The 17,057-nt window shown below is 35.9% G+C and overlaps 2 protein-coding genes across 4 annotated transcripts in view; both read left to right on the top strand.

The window, feature by feature from the left end:
• Nucleotides 1-17,057, top strand: part of LOC106877171 (kinesin-like protein KIF16B) — a 229,232-nt gene that overhangs the window by 133,758 nt on the left and 78,417 nt on the right. The gene's annotated exons all lie outside the window — the stretch shown is intronic.
• LOC106877166 (serine-rich adhesin for platelets) overlaps nucleotides 1,741-17,057 on the top strand; it is a 20,946-nt gene continuing 5,629 nt past the window's right edge. Inside the window, exons 1-12 of the mRNA XM_014925991.2 lie at nucleotides 1,741-5,052; nucleotides 5,676-5,732; nucleotides 6,331-6,443; nucleotides 7,534-7,561; nucleotides 8,104-8,518; nucleotides 9,186-9,348; nucleotides 10,000-11,237; nucleotides 12,760-12,811; nucleotides 14,195-14,281; nucleotides 14,642-14,844; nucleotides 15,837-15,981; nucleotides 16,299-16,403. Of these exons, the coding sequence (XP_014781477.1) occupies nucleotides 1,773-5,052; nucleotides 5,676-5,732; nucleotides 6,331-6,443; nucleotides 7,534-7,561; nucleotides 8,104-8,518; nucleotides 9,186-9,348; nucleotides 10,000-11,237; nucleotides 12,760-12,811; nucleotides 14,195-14,281; nucleotides 14,642-14,844; nucleotides 15,837-15,981; nucleotides 16,299-16,403 (5,886 nt within the window). The 5' untranslated portion in view covers nucleotides 1,741-1,772. The remainder of the gene's footprint in view (nucleotides 5,053-5,675; nucleotides 5,733-6,330; nucleotides 6,444-7,533; nucleotides 7,562-8,103; nucleotides 8,519-9,185; nucleotides 9,349-9,999; nucleotides 11,238-12,759; nucleotides 12,812-14,194; nucleotides 14,282-14,641; nucleotides 14,845-15,836; nucleotides 15,982-16,298; nucleotides 16,404-17,057) is intronic.

Genomic DNA, 17,057 nt, shown 5'->3' with positions numbered 1-17,057 from the left:
TTCTAATGAGATTTTCAAAGGATATGTTTTAGGTGTAGGTTAGGAAGGATTATACCGGAATTTGTTGCGAAGTTTGTTTTGTTTTCCGGAGAGCTGGAGAGAAGTTTCGGATAATTCACAGTCCTTGATTTGTTTTTTCAAAACGTTCTGAAAACGACATTTTTAAACAAAATTTTCTTAATACAATTCAGATGGGGTAGATTACAAATATGTTGGAATTTCATATATATATATTTTTTTTTTTTTAAATTGAGTAGGGGGCTGGATAATTTATGCACCTTGACTTTGTTTCCTCATACGTTCCATTTTTTTTTTTTTTTGTTTCGCATAAAATTCCGATATATTCGTAATCAACGCCATCTGCAAATGTTATTTTAAGATATCCATTTTGCAGTCACTCAAGAGGAAACAGGTTATGCCAATTTGAATTTATGCGGATACATATATTCATATATGTCTGTTATAATCATCATTTAAAGAATAGAATAACGGAAGTATGTCACAAGTGGGAGGGAAAGGCACACAAAAATGGATAGGAACGTTCTTTTTATCTTGAAATAGTTAACCTTGGTCGAACAGACCAACGATCAAAGGTATTGCAGCATTCACTTGACTATGTGTGCAGGAAATCCAAGGTCGCATCCAGCTTGCCTTTCTGTAAGCTTGTTGGGTACTATTTTTAGCAGCTTGAACAATTATCTAGAGGCTCCTGTTAACAATTATCTAGAGGCTCCTGTTAACAATTATCTAGAGGCTCCTGTTAACAATTATCTAGAGGCTCCTGTTAACAATTATCTAGAGGCTCCTGTTAACAATTATCTAGAGGTTCAGTTTCATACTCAGAAATTTAGTTGATATGATTTTTATCTTAATTTAATTAGAAAATAAATGAAGAAATTGGGTTTATTTATTCTAATGTTGTTTAACCCTAGGTCAGAACTATGATCTCTGAATACCATCTAGTGTCTTTCCTTGGGCAGGAATTGATTTGAGGTAGGATTTTAGTCTAGTGCTTTTCCTGTTGTCTGCTCTCTGCAAAACTCTAGTAAGACCCATATTGAAGGACTGTTTAATTATGGGGCAGTGCTGTTGCCTTGCTAATGTCCTAGGTAATCAAGTGGCCACACAGATCATCTGTTATTAAGCTTGGCTTGTGATTTTTTTGTTATCTTTTAGTTGTTTCAATCATTGGATTGTGGCCATGCTAGAGCACTACCTTGTAGGTTTTAGTCTAACAGATTGAATCCAAAACTTCTTTTTCTTTTAAGTCTGGTGGACTTGCAGCATGGTAACTGAGAAGGCAAGTCATCCTGGTTACTTAGTCCGGTACTTATTTGTCCCCTTTACCAAACCACTAAGTTATGGGGATGTAAACAAACCAACACGAGTTGTCAAATGGTGTTGGTTGGCAGGCAGACACACACACACACATATGACAGGCTTCCACACAGATTCCACCTACTGAATTCACTCACTAGTGCTATTGTAGAAAATACTTGCCCAAGGTGCTGTGCAGTGGGACTGAAATCAGAACCACATAGTTACAAAGTAAGCTTCTTATCCACATAGCCATGACTGTGCCCTGTTTCTATGTTTGTTTTTATTTCTTTTTTCTTTTTTGCAATTAGTATCTGTTTTTAGCAGCATATTTTATTGTATTTCATTTGAAAGAAGTTTGCCATTAATTAATAATATCATTAATGTTAAAGAAAACAAATATCATTAGTTTCCATTTTTTAACCTTATTTCAGATAACTGTATATGAATTCAACATGGAAGAAGATACAACTTCCAAAAATAATAGCAAACCTTTGGATAATCTTGACCATTGTGATTCTGGAGGCAGTAGAAATGAATTAGAATTTGAACAAAAGGAATCAATGGATCAAACTAGCAAGATAATCCCGTCTGATACGCGATCGTCAGGTAATCAGGTTACTGACTGCAACATGCATTTGTTAGCAAATGCTGCTGACCACTTTCTGCATCAGTCTCCTAGTCACCAGTTGGAAAACAATGATGAAAGCACCAGGAAAATTACTGCTGAGCCAAGTCATCCAAGAGATTCTAATTATTCTCATCAAACCAATGTTCGATGTCATCTCCCTAATAAGCCAGTTTTATCTCTTAATCCTAATAATCTAGCAGACTCAACAGTACAAGATTTAAATCTTGTTTCTGGTAGTTCAAGACCATTGAATTATCCTTCTAGTAATTTAAGTAACAGCCAAACTGTTGTATCTGCTAGTACAGCGAGCAGTCCCCTGAGTTCAGTTAATACTGTCAGCAGTTCAGTATCTATATCTAACAATCAACAGTGTTTAAACTCTGAGCCAGTGTTATCAGGAAACCTAGAAAGACACTCTGATTTATTGCTTCCTCCAACTCCTCTTGTTAGTACTCATCTGAGTTCTAATAGTTCCCTACAACAATCTTCAGTTGCATTACAACCAGATAACAACCCTACTGAAATGTCTCCATACATAACTCAAACACCAGTTGTAACAGCATCTGCAGATGACGTCTTAATTGCTGGTAATAGTAATTTGATAATTCAAAGGACTTCTGAAGCTGTTCCTACTTCTAGTGCTTACTGTCCCCCTCAGGTTCATCCAGTGGCTCAACCTCCCATATTGAGTTCAATTAATCCAGCTTCAGATAATGGCACGAATAAACTAAAGAGTCCTGTATCGACCATTCCTTCAGATGGAAATGGTGTTAATTCACAAAATACTTTACAGCAGCATAAGGATTTATCCAGTTCATCCTCCAAACCCTTTCAAGCTACTTCTGTTTCAACCTTCCCCGCTACTACTCTTTCTCCATCCAGTGTATACGTATCAAATAACCATACTAATAATAATAATGCAAGACAGAATCTTACAAGTTTAACCATTAATCCAGAATCTCTAGAGATACCTTCTGTATCCAGTAGTTCTGTAATGTCCAACTTCAATAACCTGAAGCCAGAACAAAGTGATGCAGCTATCGAAAGCAGTTTTTTCAAAGAATCTTCAAATTCAGACTCTTTGCACACTACTTCTGCATCTACTCATAATGAACTCATTGCAGAGCTGAGCAGCAAAGAATCTACAGTGATACCAACAAGCAGCTCAGTCTATAGTACAAGCAGTTCTGGAGGAACATCTCATGATAATTTATGCCCCAGTGATAGTAAATCTATTTCCGAAAGAAAAGACACCATTCTTGAATCTAGTAATTCAATTTTGTCTTGTAATAAAGATGCCATGTTATCCAAATCAAATGTTGCCCCAGCTCAGTCACATGATTTGACATCAGACAGTAACAGAACATTGTCAGTAGAAAGAGCCATGGTTGGGTCTACGTCAGGAGAGAAGGACACTGCTTTAGCTGGGGATAACACTCTCTCGTTTTCTTTTACTGCTCATGTAAATTCACCATCTACCACCAACGTAGAATCTATTTCTCAGGATACTGCTACTGTACCTGCAACAAGTGAAACAGTAATATCAACGCCAATTAAAATGGCAGAGTCATCTTCAGGTGTAGGAAAAGCATCAGAACCAGACTCTAAAGTCACTTCCTTATTGAATGAAAATGTTACATCTGCATCTGGACAACCATTTGTAATAACTCATGAAACCAACTCACTTTTCCCATCCGGTTGCAATGAGACTTCAACATCAAGAGATGAGAAGACATCTAATGCTACAATAACAACAGTTTCTGCTGGAAATGTATCTTCTTCATCTGGAAGCAAGATAATTGAAGAAAGTTCAATATGTGAGGAAGACACCACTGCATCAACTGCAACGGTCTCTTTGTCATCATCTACTGGTCAATCCACCCCAGCAGCTTATGATAAAATGGCTTCAATAGACAATGATTTAGGTGTTGGTCTTTCTAATCCTAAACTTGATTCTAACAAATCTGCACTTGAGCTTACACCAAATAACGCTCAAGACTCATTTCCTTCAACTTCTGAAGCAGCATGTTTGGATACTAATGTTACCCATGCTGAAGAAAATGTCACTTCTCAACACATTCGTCATTCACCTGCTGAATTAAACAATAATATTGAACCCAGAAAAATTAATAATGAATCTAAAAATAATTTGTTGTTGAGTAGCAGTACTGATGCTGGCAATGCATCTCCTGATGTTGACTGCCAGAACTCATCTGCGTCTGACAAGCGTTATGAAGCAGTTCAAAATACAACAGTCAGTGCGAGTGCTTCGAATAGTTTGCTTGAATCTGATAAAAACCAAGGAATTTCTACCAGTGACCAAAATGATGGGAATGATCAGAATACGGATAAACACTTCTCTGTAGATAATGTAAATAGCCCAGTGAATGCTGTTAGCTCAAGTAATTCTGTTGATCAGAAAACAACTGCGAAAACACATCCAAATAATACAGAAAGTAACACTTGCAGTTCTACAATGACAAATCTAGATCAACAAACAAACGATGATGATAACGATATGGTTCAGTCACAGATTATTTTAATAAAAGAAAACATAAAAGTTGAAACTTCTGATGGTTCTTCAGTAAATGTGGTTAATGATGGGACATCAGAACCAGCAGAGAAGACTGATGAGTGTATGATGGAAGTTGATATGGAAACAAGTCGCCCAGTTGAAAATAATGAAGAACATGGACAAATCAAGCGAGAATTAACTGCTGAAAACATTACCGCAATCACCGACACTTCTTCGCCCTTACCAAGCGAGGAATCTGATAATAAAACCACAAGTGTTGAAAGTAAAAATAGTAATACTGATGATAAACAAGAGTCCTCCAGTGTAGCACAAACTAACTGGAATTCTCCCATTGGTGCTGTCAATTATACTTTGGCTGAACCAAGGCGATCTCAAAGACAACCAAAAGTTAAGTTCAATGTTCTTGATCTCATTGGTTTAGGTCCAGATGTAGACATACAAAACAAACCAGCTAAAACATTGAGTAAACGAATTTCAAATGCAGATTCTTCTGAAGATATTGGTAACGAAGAAACATTAATGCTGGCATCAAACATTTCAGCATCATTTGTGCAAACGTCACCCACAGGTAAGAATATATTTTTTTTAATGTGAGGTGATATTAACCCTTTCGTTATCAACCCAGCTGAATCCAGCTCTGGCTCTGAATACAAATGTTTTGTTTTCATAAGTTTTGAATTAAAATTTTCCACCAAACCTTAGTCACAATTTGTGTTCCTAACACCAGCTTAATGATGACTAAGTTATTTTACTGAATTTTTTGTTATATTTAAAATTAATTGAAACACACAGCATCTCAAAATAAATACAGTAACGAAAGGGTTAAGGAGATGGTCAAGCTGGCAGAATCATTAACTTGCAGGGCAAAATGCTTAGCAGCATTTTGTCTGTCTTTACATTCTGAGTTTGAATTCCACCAAGGTCAGCTTTGCCTTTTATCCTTTCAGGGTCAACAAAATAAGTACCAGTTGAGTACTGGGGTCAATGTATTTGATTTACTCCCTCCCCCGAAATTGCTGGCCTTCTGCCAAAATTTCAAACCAGTATTAATGGTTGCTTTGCTGATTAAATTTATGACCCACCAAATTGGTGATTTGACCCAGAACCATGTGGTTGGGAAGCAAGCTTCTTACCACACAGCCACTCCTGCTCCTATCATAATATTTATTTATTTACTTTTTTGTATTTTAGCTTCAAAGAAATATAAAGAAGCTGACGCAGAGAAAATATATGCACCTTTTGAACAAGGTAAAATTTTGACATGTTTATTCTATAGATTTGTATATTGTACCATTCTATACATGACTTGTTTAGTTCCATCATTAAAAGCATTCTAGCCATAACTCTCTAGTCCTTTTGTTCAGGCACAATCCAACCAGGACCATGCCACCCAATCTGTCCTTTTCTTTCTATAACTGTTGGAGGTGACTAAAGAAAGAATTATATGCTAATTGTAGGAGTTTGAATGATTTTTCATCATGATCATCATCATCATCAACAACAGCCCCTCCTCCTCCTCCTGACATTGTCTTGAGTCCTAGGACTCTTAGGGGCTGGTGACCAGGTTCTTGTGGTGTATAAGTGATCGAGATCACATCATCCCCCTGGATGGGATGCCAGACCATCGCAGGGTTACTCATTTACAGCTGAATGAGTTGAAGCAACATGAAATGAAGTGTTTTGCTCTTAAAACACAATGCACTGCCAGGTCCAGGAATCGAAACCGCGATCCTATGATTGTGAGTGTAACCCCTTACTGACTGGGCCACGCCCTTTTACAAATGATTTTTCTGTCATGTGTGAATTCACAGTTTCCTTATTTTTCTGATTTTTTTTTTCCTCCTAGGCTGGAGAAGAGAAGTTGTTATTCGTTCAGTGTATAAAGAATTCACCAAGTCAGGCAAACCAAAGACAGCACCAGCAGATATTTACTATTATACTCCCGATAACAAGAAACTGGTAATGAATTTATTAGTTCATCTCTTTCCTATGTTTTATCACCAATTTGTCAGTAATAGTAATTGGTGTTTTTTCTTTTAATCTTTTACTTCAGTCATTTGACTGTGGCCATGCTGAAGCACTGCCTTAAACGGCCTTTTAGTTGAAGAAATCGACCCCAGGACTTATTCTTTGTAAGCCTGGTACTTATTCTATCGGTTTCTTTTGCCGAACTGCTAAGTTACAGGGACATAAATGGTTGTCAAGCAATGGTTAGGGAACAAACACAGACACAAGGACACACACACACACATTCATATTGGGTTGAGGAATAATTCATGAGCATGTTTTTGAAATTTATTTTAAACAAAAAAACTGCAACAGATTAATCAGTAATATACTCTCCATTGTTGTTTACGATTTCCTCCCATTGTTCAATAAGTTTTACAATGCCCTGACAATAGAAATCTGGTCTTGACTCAAAGCATTCGTCCAACCAAGCCCTTAATTCCACATCATTATTGAACAATACACTGCACAAAGCATTCAAATGTGGTCAAAAGAGATGAAAATCTGACAATTTTGAGTATGGAGGATGAGGCAGCACTTCCCATTCAAGTTTTTGAATCGTGGCTTTGGTTATATTGGCGATGTGAGGAGAGGCATTGTCGTGTTGCAGATGAATGCCATTTCACCTATTCAGTCTTTTTTTGCTGAAATGCTTCATTGATGTTGAACGTAGAGCTCCACATTGAGTGTTTGGGTTGTGCTCAAGCAGTTCGTAAAGAATTATGCCTTCCCAGTCCCACCATACACACAACATGGTCTTTCAAGGATGATGGTCTTGTTTTGCTCACAGAGTCGCTTGTTTGTCAGGGCTGAGCCATTCTTTTCGCTGCTTCATATTGACTTAAAGGCACCGTTTTTCATTGCCAGTGATAATGTGTTAAAGAGAACGCTGTTTGTGTGTTGAGTGATATTGAGTGAGCAAACATGCTTGTTTTCTGTGAATGAGTTATTTTTGTATGTGTGTGTGTGTGTGTGTGCATATAGTTGTATATTTAATATATTCTAAATAATTGTTTTAAACATTTTTTTATATTTTTTTTAGCGATCAATGGTACAAATTGTTAATTACTGTAAGTACCATTTAAGTTCTTTTTTATTCATCTTAAGAAAGCATCTTGTATAGACGTATAGTGCTAAAATACATAGAAGAATATCAGTAGCAGATGAAAATTGGATTTAGCAATTCCATTGCTGGATGATTTTTGTCTACTACTGGTATTCCTCTGTATTTTTTAGCATTATTTGTCTATTTGGGAAGCTTTCTCGAGACAAATGCTGCAGTTATGTGACTTTCTTCAGTATATCCATTTTGAATATATTATCCAGAATACTATTTTGAAATAAATATGCAAGTCATTGTCTCTTTCTAATTAAGATTCTTTCTCCTTGTCTTCATTGCTTTCAACATGAATCTATTAATTAGTTTCATAGGATACAAATTCCTACCAAGGAATAGACTTATGGGTTTCTAGTCATTTGTGAAGTATATATTAATGGACACTTTGTAAAGTTTGTTATAATGAATATTTCATATAGTTTATTTTTGTGTTTCTTTATTGTTTTTTTTTGTTTTGTTTTTTCTATTTAGCTGATTTATCTTTTTATTTTTCAGTAGAAGGAAAAGACACTAACTTGACAGTTGAAAACTTCAACTTTCTCCGCCGATCTATTTATAAACCGCCGTTTGAGATGGTGCGTACTGCTGGCAGCCACGGAGTCCGGCACAGAAACCCAGACGGTGAATTTTTATTTGATAAGAAAACTAGTAAGAAAATTCGAAAAGAATCTTATGGAAGTAATGATTCCATGACTATTGAAGACGATTCAGATGTGCAGCTTATAGAACGTCCTCCGTACAAGAAATTGTCACTGTCAGGTGGTAAAACAAACAACAAATTCTCCAAATTGAAATCCAAATCAAGTCCTGCAAAACGTCAAGCGGAGAATAGTAATTCCAGTGAGGTAACTCCAAAGCGAATAAAATCTGTTGCTCGGAAAAGTACAACTCTAATTTCTAAATCAATGTTGTAAGTATTTTTATTTATTTCCTGTAGTTTTTCCAACAATTTCTTCACAACTCTTAAATTCTTTCTCTATTTGTAGTTTAGAATTCATGTAAAGGTGCAGGCATGACTGTGTGGTTAAGATGCTTGCTTTGTAACCACATGATTCTGGGTTTAGTCCCACTGCACATCACCTTGGGCAAGTGTCTTCTACTATAGCCCCATGCCAGCACATACCTTGTGAGTAAATTCAGTAGTTGGAAACTGTAAAAGCCCATCATATATATATATATGTATGTGCCTTTGTCTGTCTGTCTCTCCCCCTACCACTTGGCAACCAGTGTTGGTTTGTTTACATTCCCGTAATTTAAATAGTTCAGCAAAATTGGCCAATAGAATAGAATAAGTACCAAACTCAAAAATAAGTGTGGGGTTGATTTCTTGGAGTGAAACCTTTCCAAGTGGTGCTCCAGCATGGCCACAGCCCAGTGATTGAAACAAAGAGTTTTCAATAATTTGCATTGAATGATATTTTTTTCACAAATATTAATTTAGATTTCAGTGCTTTTCTAAATCTACTTAAATGGCTAAACCAAAAACAATCTCAGCAGCTTGCTTCATTGTATGTTCAATCTGTTGTGACCACTGTAAATCACAATTTGTTAAATGTTTCAATTTATATTTATTGCAGAGTTAATATGAACAAAAGAAATGCTTTTCAACCATGTTCCCTCAACTGTCCAGGCCTTACAGGCATTCCTCCTCAACTGCATTGTGATATATGCATGTGTCTATTTCATAATTCATGTGTAAACCTGAAAGAAGATGATGTTCCCCAAAATTTCAAATGCAAAGTAAGCACTTTTAAAATTATATCAATCTTATTATTAACCCGTTGCCAGTCGAAAACACTTTCATAAGTTTGTCCTAAATGTCTGGTTTTCAGACTTTTAGTTAATCCTTATAATAATAATAATAATGAAATTACTGTGTCTGGTGCTCAGGTGCACTACAGCTCATCAAAGGTTCATGTACATCATCATCATCGTTTAACGTCCGCTTGCCATGCTAGCATGGGTTGGACAATTTGACTGAGGACTGGTGAACCAGATGGCTACACCAGGCTCCAATCTGATTTGGCAGAGTTTCTACAGCTGGATGCCCTTTGTACATAGAATTATGTACAAAAGTCAAGTGAACAGTGTATGAATCATGATATACATGTGTGCATGCGTGTTTCATACTTTCTGAGTAATATAAAGTTTTCGTTTCATAAGTCCCAAATTACTGTGGTATTTTTTTTTAAAATTGGGAATGTGTATGATATGATACATTGACACCGGACAAGTAAGTCGTGTGTGTCATGCGATACACAAGACAGACAAATCTTCTCTTCTTTCCATTTACAAATATGTTTTTTGTTTCTTAAAACTAAATTGACTTTGAATTATACTCTTTGTTAGATGATTAGATTAATTATTACCTCTAATTTTGATTAATTTCAGAACTGTGAAATGGATCTTGGTGATTGGATTCCCCCAGTTGAGACCACTGCATCTAATAGTTTGTCTGGTAATAGAACATCCAAGACACATCATTCTTCATGGAATAATGAAAAGGGAAGAAAATCTACCATGCCATCTGTGATTCAGATTTCTAAAGATACAAACTTTTTATCTCAAGCATCCAAATCTGATTCTCAACTGTTAAAAAGTGCTTCAAATGGATCCCCTAGATATGTTGTCATGAACATTGTAAAATCCAGCGATTCCTTATCGTCTGACCCTTCACAATCTTATCATATAAAAGACTTGCAATCTACTTCAGACATCCCAGATTGCAAGTCTCAAATCCAAGCTTCACTCAATACATTGCAAGCGTCCGTAAGTCCTCGTTTGAAATCAAATAAATCTAATAACTCATTAAACGCATCAAAGACTCTGTCTCACTCTTCACCACCTTTACCTCATCCAGTTCCTTCTTCAGTGTTGAAAGACACCAGCAGTATTTCTGAAACTACAGCACCCAACACTTTCACAGTTACAAACACTCCCTCTACAAGTGCTTCTCTCAATACACTCATTCAAACCACAAAAGACTTGAATGTTACTACCTCATCATCATCATCACCATCTGATTGTCCTGTAAATGTTTCATCCCCTAAATCCCTTACTTCCACTCACTCACAACCTAATATATCATCAGCCAACATTAAACTGGAAGTTCCATCTTCATCTCCGAGTAGTTCTAGTAATGTCAGTGATAGTGAAGCTGGCAAAGACAATTACCCACGCTCGGGCCAGCTTCTTACATTACCATTAGCAGTAGCAAAGCGTTTAGATTCCTCCCTTCCTCTTGCATTACGCATTAATAACATGCAACTCTTTATCCCCCCATCTCGTTGCATAAACACCCCTGAAGGGTTAAAGGTTTTTCTGCCCCCCAAGACATTTTCTGTACCTAGTGGCTCCACAACCACAATGAATATAACCTTTTCATCGGGTACTGTGTCTGGTGATAGTACCAAAGATTACTCTGTGTCTCTCTCGGAGAAGAACAAAGGAAGCGAAAGCAATCAAGCTGTAGATAAAAGTAAAACCTTGGAATCTGCAAAAACAATCAGCAAAATTCAAAAATGCAGAAACAAATTCAACAACTACCTGTGTCCTTTCAAAAAATTATATTCTGGCTACTCTAGTATGCTGCAGATATTTCACTATTTAAGTGCAGGAGATCTTGTCAGGTGAGTTTCTGAATAAATTTATTCTGAAATGTTTTAAACACGAGACATTTTATTGAAACAGTTGTGTGTATGTGAGAGAAGAGGGGTGAAGAAGACTAACAAGCCAAAACTTCGAAGTCACTATTCACCCACTTCTTGTAGAAATTTAATAAACATGTTCTCTACTAAAAAATATTGAGTAGTTCTTCAGTTTAATGTGAAATTGTTTTTATATATGTCACAAAAACAAACACATCTATATATATATATATATATATATATATGTATATATATATATATATATATATATATATATATGCACACATACATATATATACACAAACACACACACACAACTACATATTATATGCATACATATAATCTCCAAAGAAACAAAGATTTGTAGATGCACATGATACATAAGAACTAATGTTATTGATTTTTTTTTTATTACCATATTCTGAATAGTATAAACCATATCTATTGCATTGTTCAACTTAACTGGTGTATAATGAATTGCCAGATTCTAAATGCCGGATGTTCAAATCATAAAAATCCCAGTGCTAAGAGCACCGTCTGAGCGTAATCATTGCCAGAGCAGCTGTCTGGCTTCCTTGCCAGTGGCACGTAAATAGCACCATTTGAGCGTGATCGTTACCAGCATCGCCTTACTGGCACGTGAAAAAACATTCAAACTAGATTGTTGCCAGTGCCGCTGGACTGGCTCCTGTGCAGGTGGCACGTAAAATACACCATTTTGAGTGTGGCCATTGCCAGTACTGTCTGACTGGCCTTCATGCCAGTGGCACATAAAAGCACCCACTACACTCTAGGAGTGGTTGGCGTTAGGAAGGGTATCCAGCTGTAGAAACTCTGCCAAATCAGATTGGATCCTGGTGTAGCCATCTGGTTCGCCAGTCCTCAGTCAAATCGTCCAACCCATGCTAGCATGGAAGGCGGATGTTAAACGATGATGATAATGATGTAAAATAAAATTTCAAATTAAAAAAATGCAATCTTTTCTTCACTTTTAGAGTGGTTTTATAAGAGTTGTCATAAATATTTATATTCCTGTGACTGAAAGAAGCCTGTCGTGTGTGTGTGTGTGTGTGTGTGTAACTCCTTGCTTTGACATCAGAGGATAGTTGTAAATGAATATATGCGCAGGAGTAGCTGTGTGGTAAGTAGCTTGCTTACCAACCACATGGTTCTGGGTTCAGTCCCACTGCATGGTACCTTGGGCAAGTGTCTTCTACTAGAGCCTCAGGCCGACCAAAGCCTTGTGAGTGGATTTAGTGGACGGAAACTGAAAGAAGCCCGTTGCATATATATATATATAGTGAAGGCGCTATCTGGGATGTCTGAAGTAGATTGCAAGTCTTTTATATGATAAGATTGTGAAGGTTCAGACGATAAGGAATCACTGGATTTTACAATGTTCGGACGGACGGACGGATGGATGTTTTTTCTAAGGTTATGTAAATGTTATTGGATCTAGTTTCCTTGATTTAAATAGCCTTTACTTCCTTATTCTTTCCAACAGATGCTCATTGGTATGTAAATCATGGCACCAACTTGCGACTCAGCCTTCTCTGGTAAGTTTAATAAATTATTCATTCATACTTAACTGTATATTTTGAAATAAATTATTAAAGTACTAATTTAGTATTTGGAGTTGATATTTATATAGTAATACACCATATTCTAATTTAAGCTGGCACAAGTGTCTTCTACTATAGCCTCAGGCTGATGAAAGCCTTGTGAGTGGATTTGGTAGACGGAAACTGAAAGAAGTCCGTCATATATATGACGTCCCTTTGTTTAACAGTCATTTTCATAGCATTCTTCAATGGCCAGATAACTGAAGAGATGGCGGCGTGGGTTTCCGCGCCGGTATCTGAAACTCGGAGTTTTATCATGGCTACTGAATAATTGTCACATATTATTTACAGATAAATTCCTCTATTTACATAATATCGAGGTCACTTTCTTTTATTGTCTTACCTTTTCTATCTATCTATCTATCTTTCTATATATATATATATATATATATATATGTGTGTTTGTATGTCTGTATTTGTTCCCCCACCATCATTTGACAACTAATGTTGGTGTGTTTATGTCCCTGTAACAAAAGGCGACCAATAGAATAAGTATCAGGTATACTAAGAATAAGTCCTGGGGTCAGTTTGTTCGACTAAAGGCAGTACTCCAGCATGGCCACAGTCAAATTGACTGAAGCAGATAAAAGAATATAAACCATGCCAAACTAAACAATGGAGCCTAGTGCAGCTCTCAGCCCATTCAACCCATGTAAGCATGGGAAATGAATGTTAAATGATGATAGTGATGATGTAGATAGGCACAGTTGTGGCTGTGTAGTTTCAAAGTTTGCTTCTCAACCAGACAGTTTTGGGTTCTTTCCCACTGTATGGCTCTTTATGCAAATGTCTTCTATAGCTTTGGGTCAACCAAAGTTTCGTGATTGGAAGATGGAAGCTGAAAGAAGCCCAGTGTGTGTGTGAGAGAGAGTGAGCGTGTTTGTGCCTTCTTGTTTTGACATTACATGATAGCTGTAAATGAGTACCACTGTCATGCAAGCAGAGTCATTTATTTCCAATGTCCTGTGAAAAAATTTCTGGCCATGGGGAAATATCACCTTGCATGGGAACAGGTGAAGGTTGGTGTCAGCAAGGCTATCCAACCATAGAAAATATGCCTCTTTGGCAAACATGTAAAAGTGGACGTTAAAATGATGGTGGTAATATTGGAAGGAACAATGCTTTGTTTCCTAAGCTAGAAATAATATTAATCACTTAATTTGTTAATGCCTAATATTTTCCTTCACTTCGATTTTTGTCCTAATGACCTCTTGAAATTTGTGGCTACCATGATTTGCTATTTTTGTTCTGTGTATCTATGCATGCTCTCATTCACATGTATACTCACATTGCTGATCCTTGTTATTTTTATTTCAGTGGAAAGCCATTCATTTGAATAATACAAGAATTTCTAATTGGACTTTGGCTACAAAATATTTTAACAAATATACTGTTGAAGAATTAGTAAGTGTCAAAACTTACTCGTAGTTTATATTTAACCTTTTTTTAGACTAACCCACCAGAAACTGCTCCTATTTTTGTGATACAAATTCCGTTTTAAAGTAATCTAAATTAGAACCTATCAGAATTTCTTCTTGATTTATGTTTGAAACACCAGTTTAATTATGACATATATTTGAATAATTCTTCATTTTCAAAATTAATTTAAGCCAAGACTGTGTATTTCAACTGAAGTATGGTAACGAATGGGTTACAACTAATAAAATAAAATACTTTAAATTTTGTTTTGTGTTACTTTTAAGAACGTTGTCTTACTTTTAGAAATGTGAAGTGGCATTATAAATTTCTGTTCTACTGTTGTAGAGTCTACGAGGAATGAAGTTAGGAGATGATTGGAATCGCATTTGGCACCAACTAACTCCTGTTCTAGATCAACTGACAACACTAAAACGAATCTACTTTGATCAAGTACCTGCTCTTATGTTGTATACAGTCTGTGAGAAGCTCCCCAATTTGCAAGAGTTGACTGCTAAAAGAATAAGTGATATCAGCAATGAACAACAATGGTACATGTTATTTTGTGCTATTTCTTGTAAATTCACTAATTCACTATTTTCAGTCTTTTTGCATTACTTGTATTGTCACATGATTATCCAAAACAATACTACACATGACAAATAATTTCATAACAACAAATTGAAATTTCTATTACTCCATTAATGATTTTAGCTGAATCCACATCTTTTTTTTCCTGTTCATTTTAACCGAAGAAGGTGATAGGATGCCTCACTGGTTATTCTTAATTAACGAGATCATCAAATTAACTTAGACAAGTACTGGTTACTCTTTTAGTTAATAAGCTTATATGGGATAGGAAGACATTATCCATGAGGGCTGCTGCTTCAATACCCTCGTTACTTGGTCTTAATTCTCTCATGATCCCTAGGACTCTTAAGACTGGAGCTTAACCCGGTTTCTATGGTGTATGAGGTTACAACACTCCCCTGGAAGGGGATGCTGGTCTGTTGCAGGGTTAACTTCCTGGTTAATACTGGGACTCATTTACTTCTGTGTGAACTGAAACAATGCAAAATGAAGTATTTTGCTTGTGGATACCATGCACTGCCCAGGCCAGGAATTGAAACCACAACCTTATGATCTTCAGTGCATCTCTAATCACTAGCCTATATGCTTTTACTAACTATTATCATTAACTGCTTGAAATATATGAGTGACTCCAGGCAAAGTTCTGATGTTTGTTAACCAAATATGGTCATTAAACTACTTGAAAAAAAACGATTAATATAATAAATTGGATTCTAGAACATGATGCTATCTATGCTATATTTGTGGTGTAGCAAGTGTAAGGGAAAATATTCTTTTCTACTCTAGGCACAAGGCCCAAAATTTTTGGGGAGGGGACCAGTCGATTAGGAATTTGATATCTGAATTTTATTATGACATTCATTAATAACAGTAATATATTGAAATTTTTTATTCGTTTAGTTAATACATAATTCTATTGAGCAATCTCTTCTGGTATCATTCCATTTGATAGGACAACACCAACCAAGATTGATTTGACCAAATTTTGTAATGTAAAAATGTTGAAGAAACTACAGCTACGTGGCACGGGAGGTTTAGTTGCTTCTTTCCCATCTGGGATCTTTGAATTGATTAAATTAAAGCAACTTCGGCATCTTGTAAGTAAATTTCTTTTTTTTTTTTTTATTTCATATTAACTTTTTATTATATTTCATGGATTTAGATTGAGGCTTGTTTTAGTTGAACAGATTGACTCCAGCAAGTACATTTCATTTTTTCAAGTCCGGTACTGTTCTATCAGTCTCTTATGCTTAACTGCTGAGTTATGAGGATGTAAACAAACCAACATCGGTTGTTGAGCAGTAGTGGTGGAGGAGACAAACTAAGATAGATAGACAGACAGTTTTTGTCTACCATATTAACTCGCAAAACATTAGTCGCCTATATATATATTTTTTTTCTTTTTTCTTTACAGTCTATTACATCTTTGAAAGCCAGTGATCACGACTTTGATTACTTAGGAGAACTCCGTAACTTGAAAGTATTAGAGTTGGGGGAATGTATCAACTGGACATCTGAGGTAGGTAGTGCGTTACCAAAACCGATCCTAAACTTTAATCCAAAGTATCTTTATTCCTTTATTCTTTTACTTGTTTCAGTCAGTTGACTGTGGTCATGCTGAAGCACCACCTTTAGTTGAACAAATCAACCTCAGGACTTATTCTTTGTAAGCCTAGTACTTATTCTATTCTATTTTGCTGAACCGCTAAGTTCCGGGGAACGTAAACACACCAACATCAGCTGTATGATAATTTCAGTTTTGAAATGTTTAATGTTTTCTCTTAACACTCTTTCTGATAGTTGAGAACATCTATCTATCTATATATATATATATATATATATGATCAGATTGGAGCCTGGTGCAGCCATCTGGCTCACTAGTCCCCAGTCAAACCGTCCAACCTATGCCAGCATGGTAAGCGGACATTAGACGATGATAATGATGATGATTTATATATATATATATATATATATAGGAAAATGAAAAATAATAATAAGGCAGAATGCTAAACTGGAAGCATATTTTAATAAAGATTTCTAACCGGCTTTCATTGCATAGCAAATTTTCAAGAAGAGGGAGAATGAAAATGTTTTTTACAAAGAAGTACAAAATGAAGAAAATAATATATTAAAAAAATAATATATAAAAAAATAAACATACCAATACATTATA

The sequence above is a fragment of the Octopus bimaculoides genome, chromosome 11 (genome assembly GCF_001194135.2).
Source record: "Octopus bimaculoides isolate UCB-OBI-ISO-001 chromosome 11, ASM119413v2, whole genome shotgun sequence".
Classification (NCBI taxonomy): domain Eukaryota; kingdom Metazoa; phylum Mollusca; class Cephalopoda; order Octopoda; family Octopodidae; genus Octopus; species Octopus bimaculoides.
This window is presented reverse-complemented; position numbering and strand designations above follow the sequence as displayed.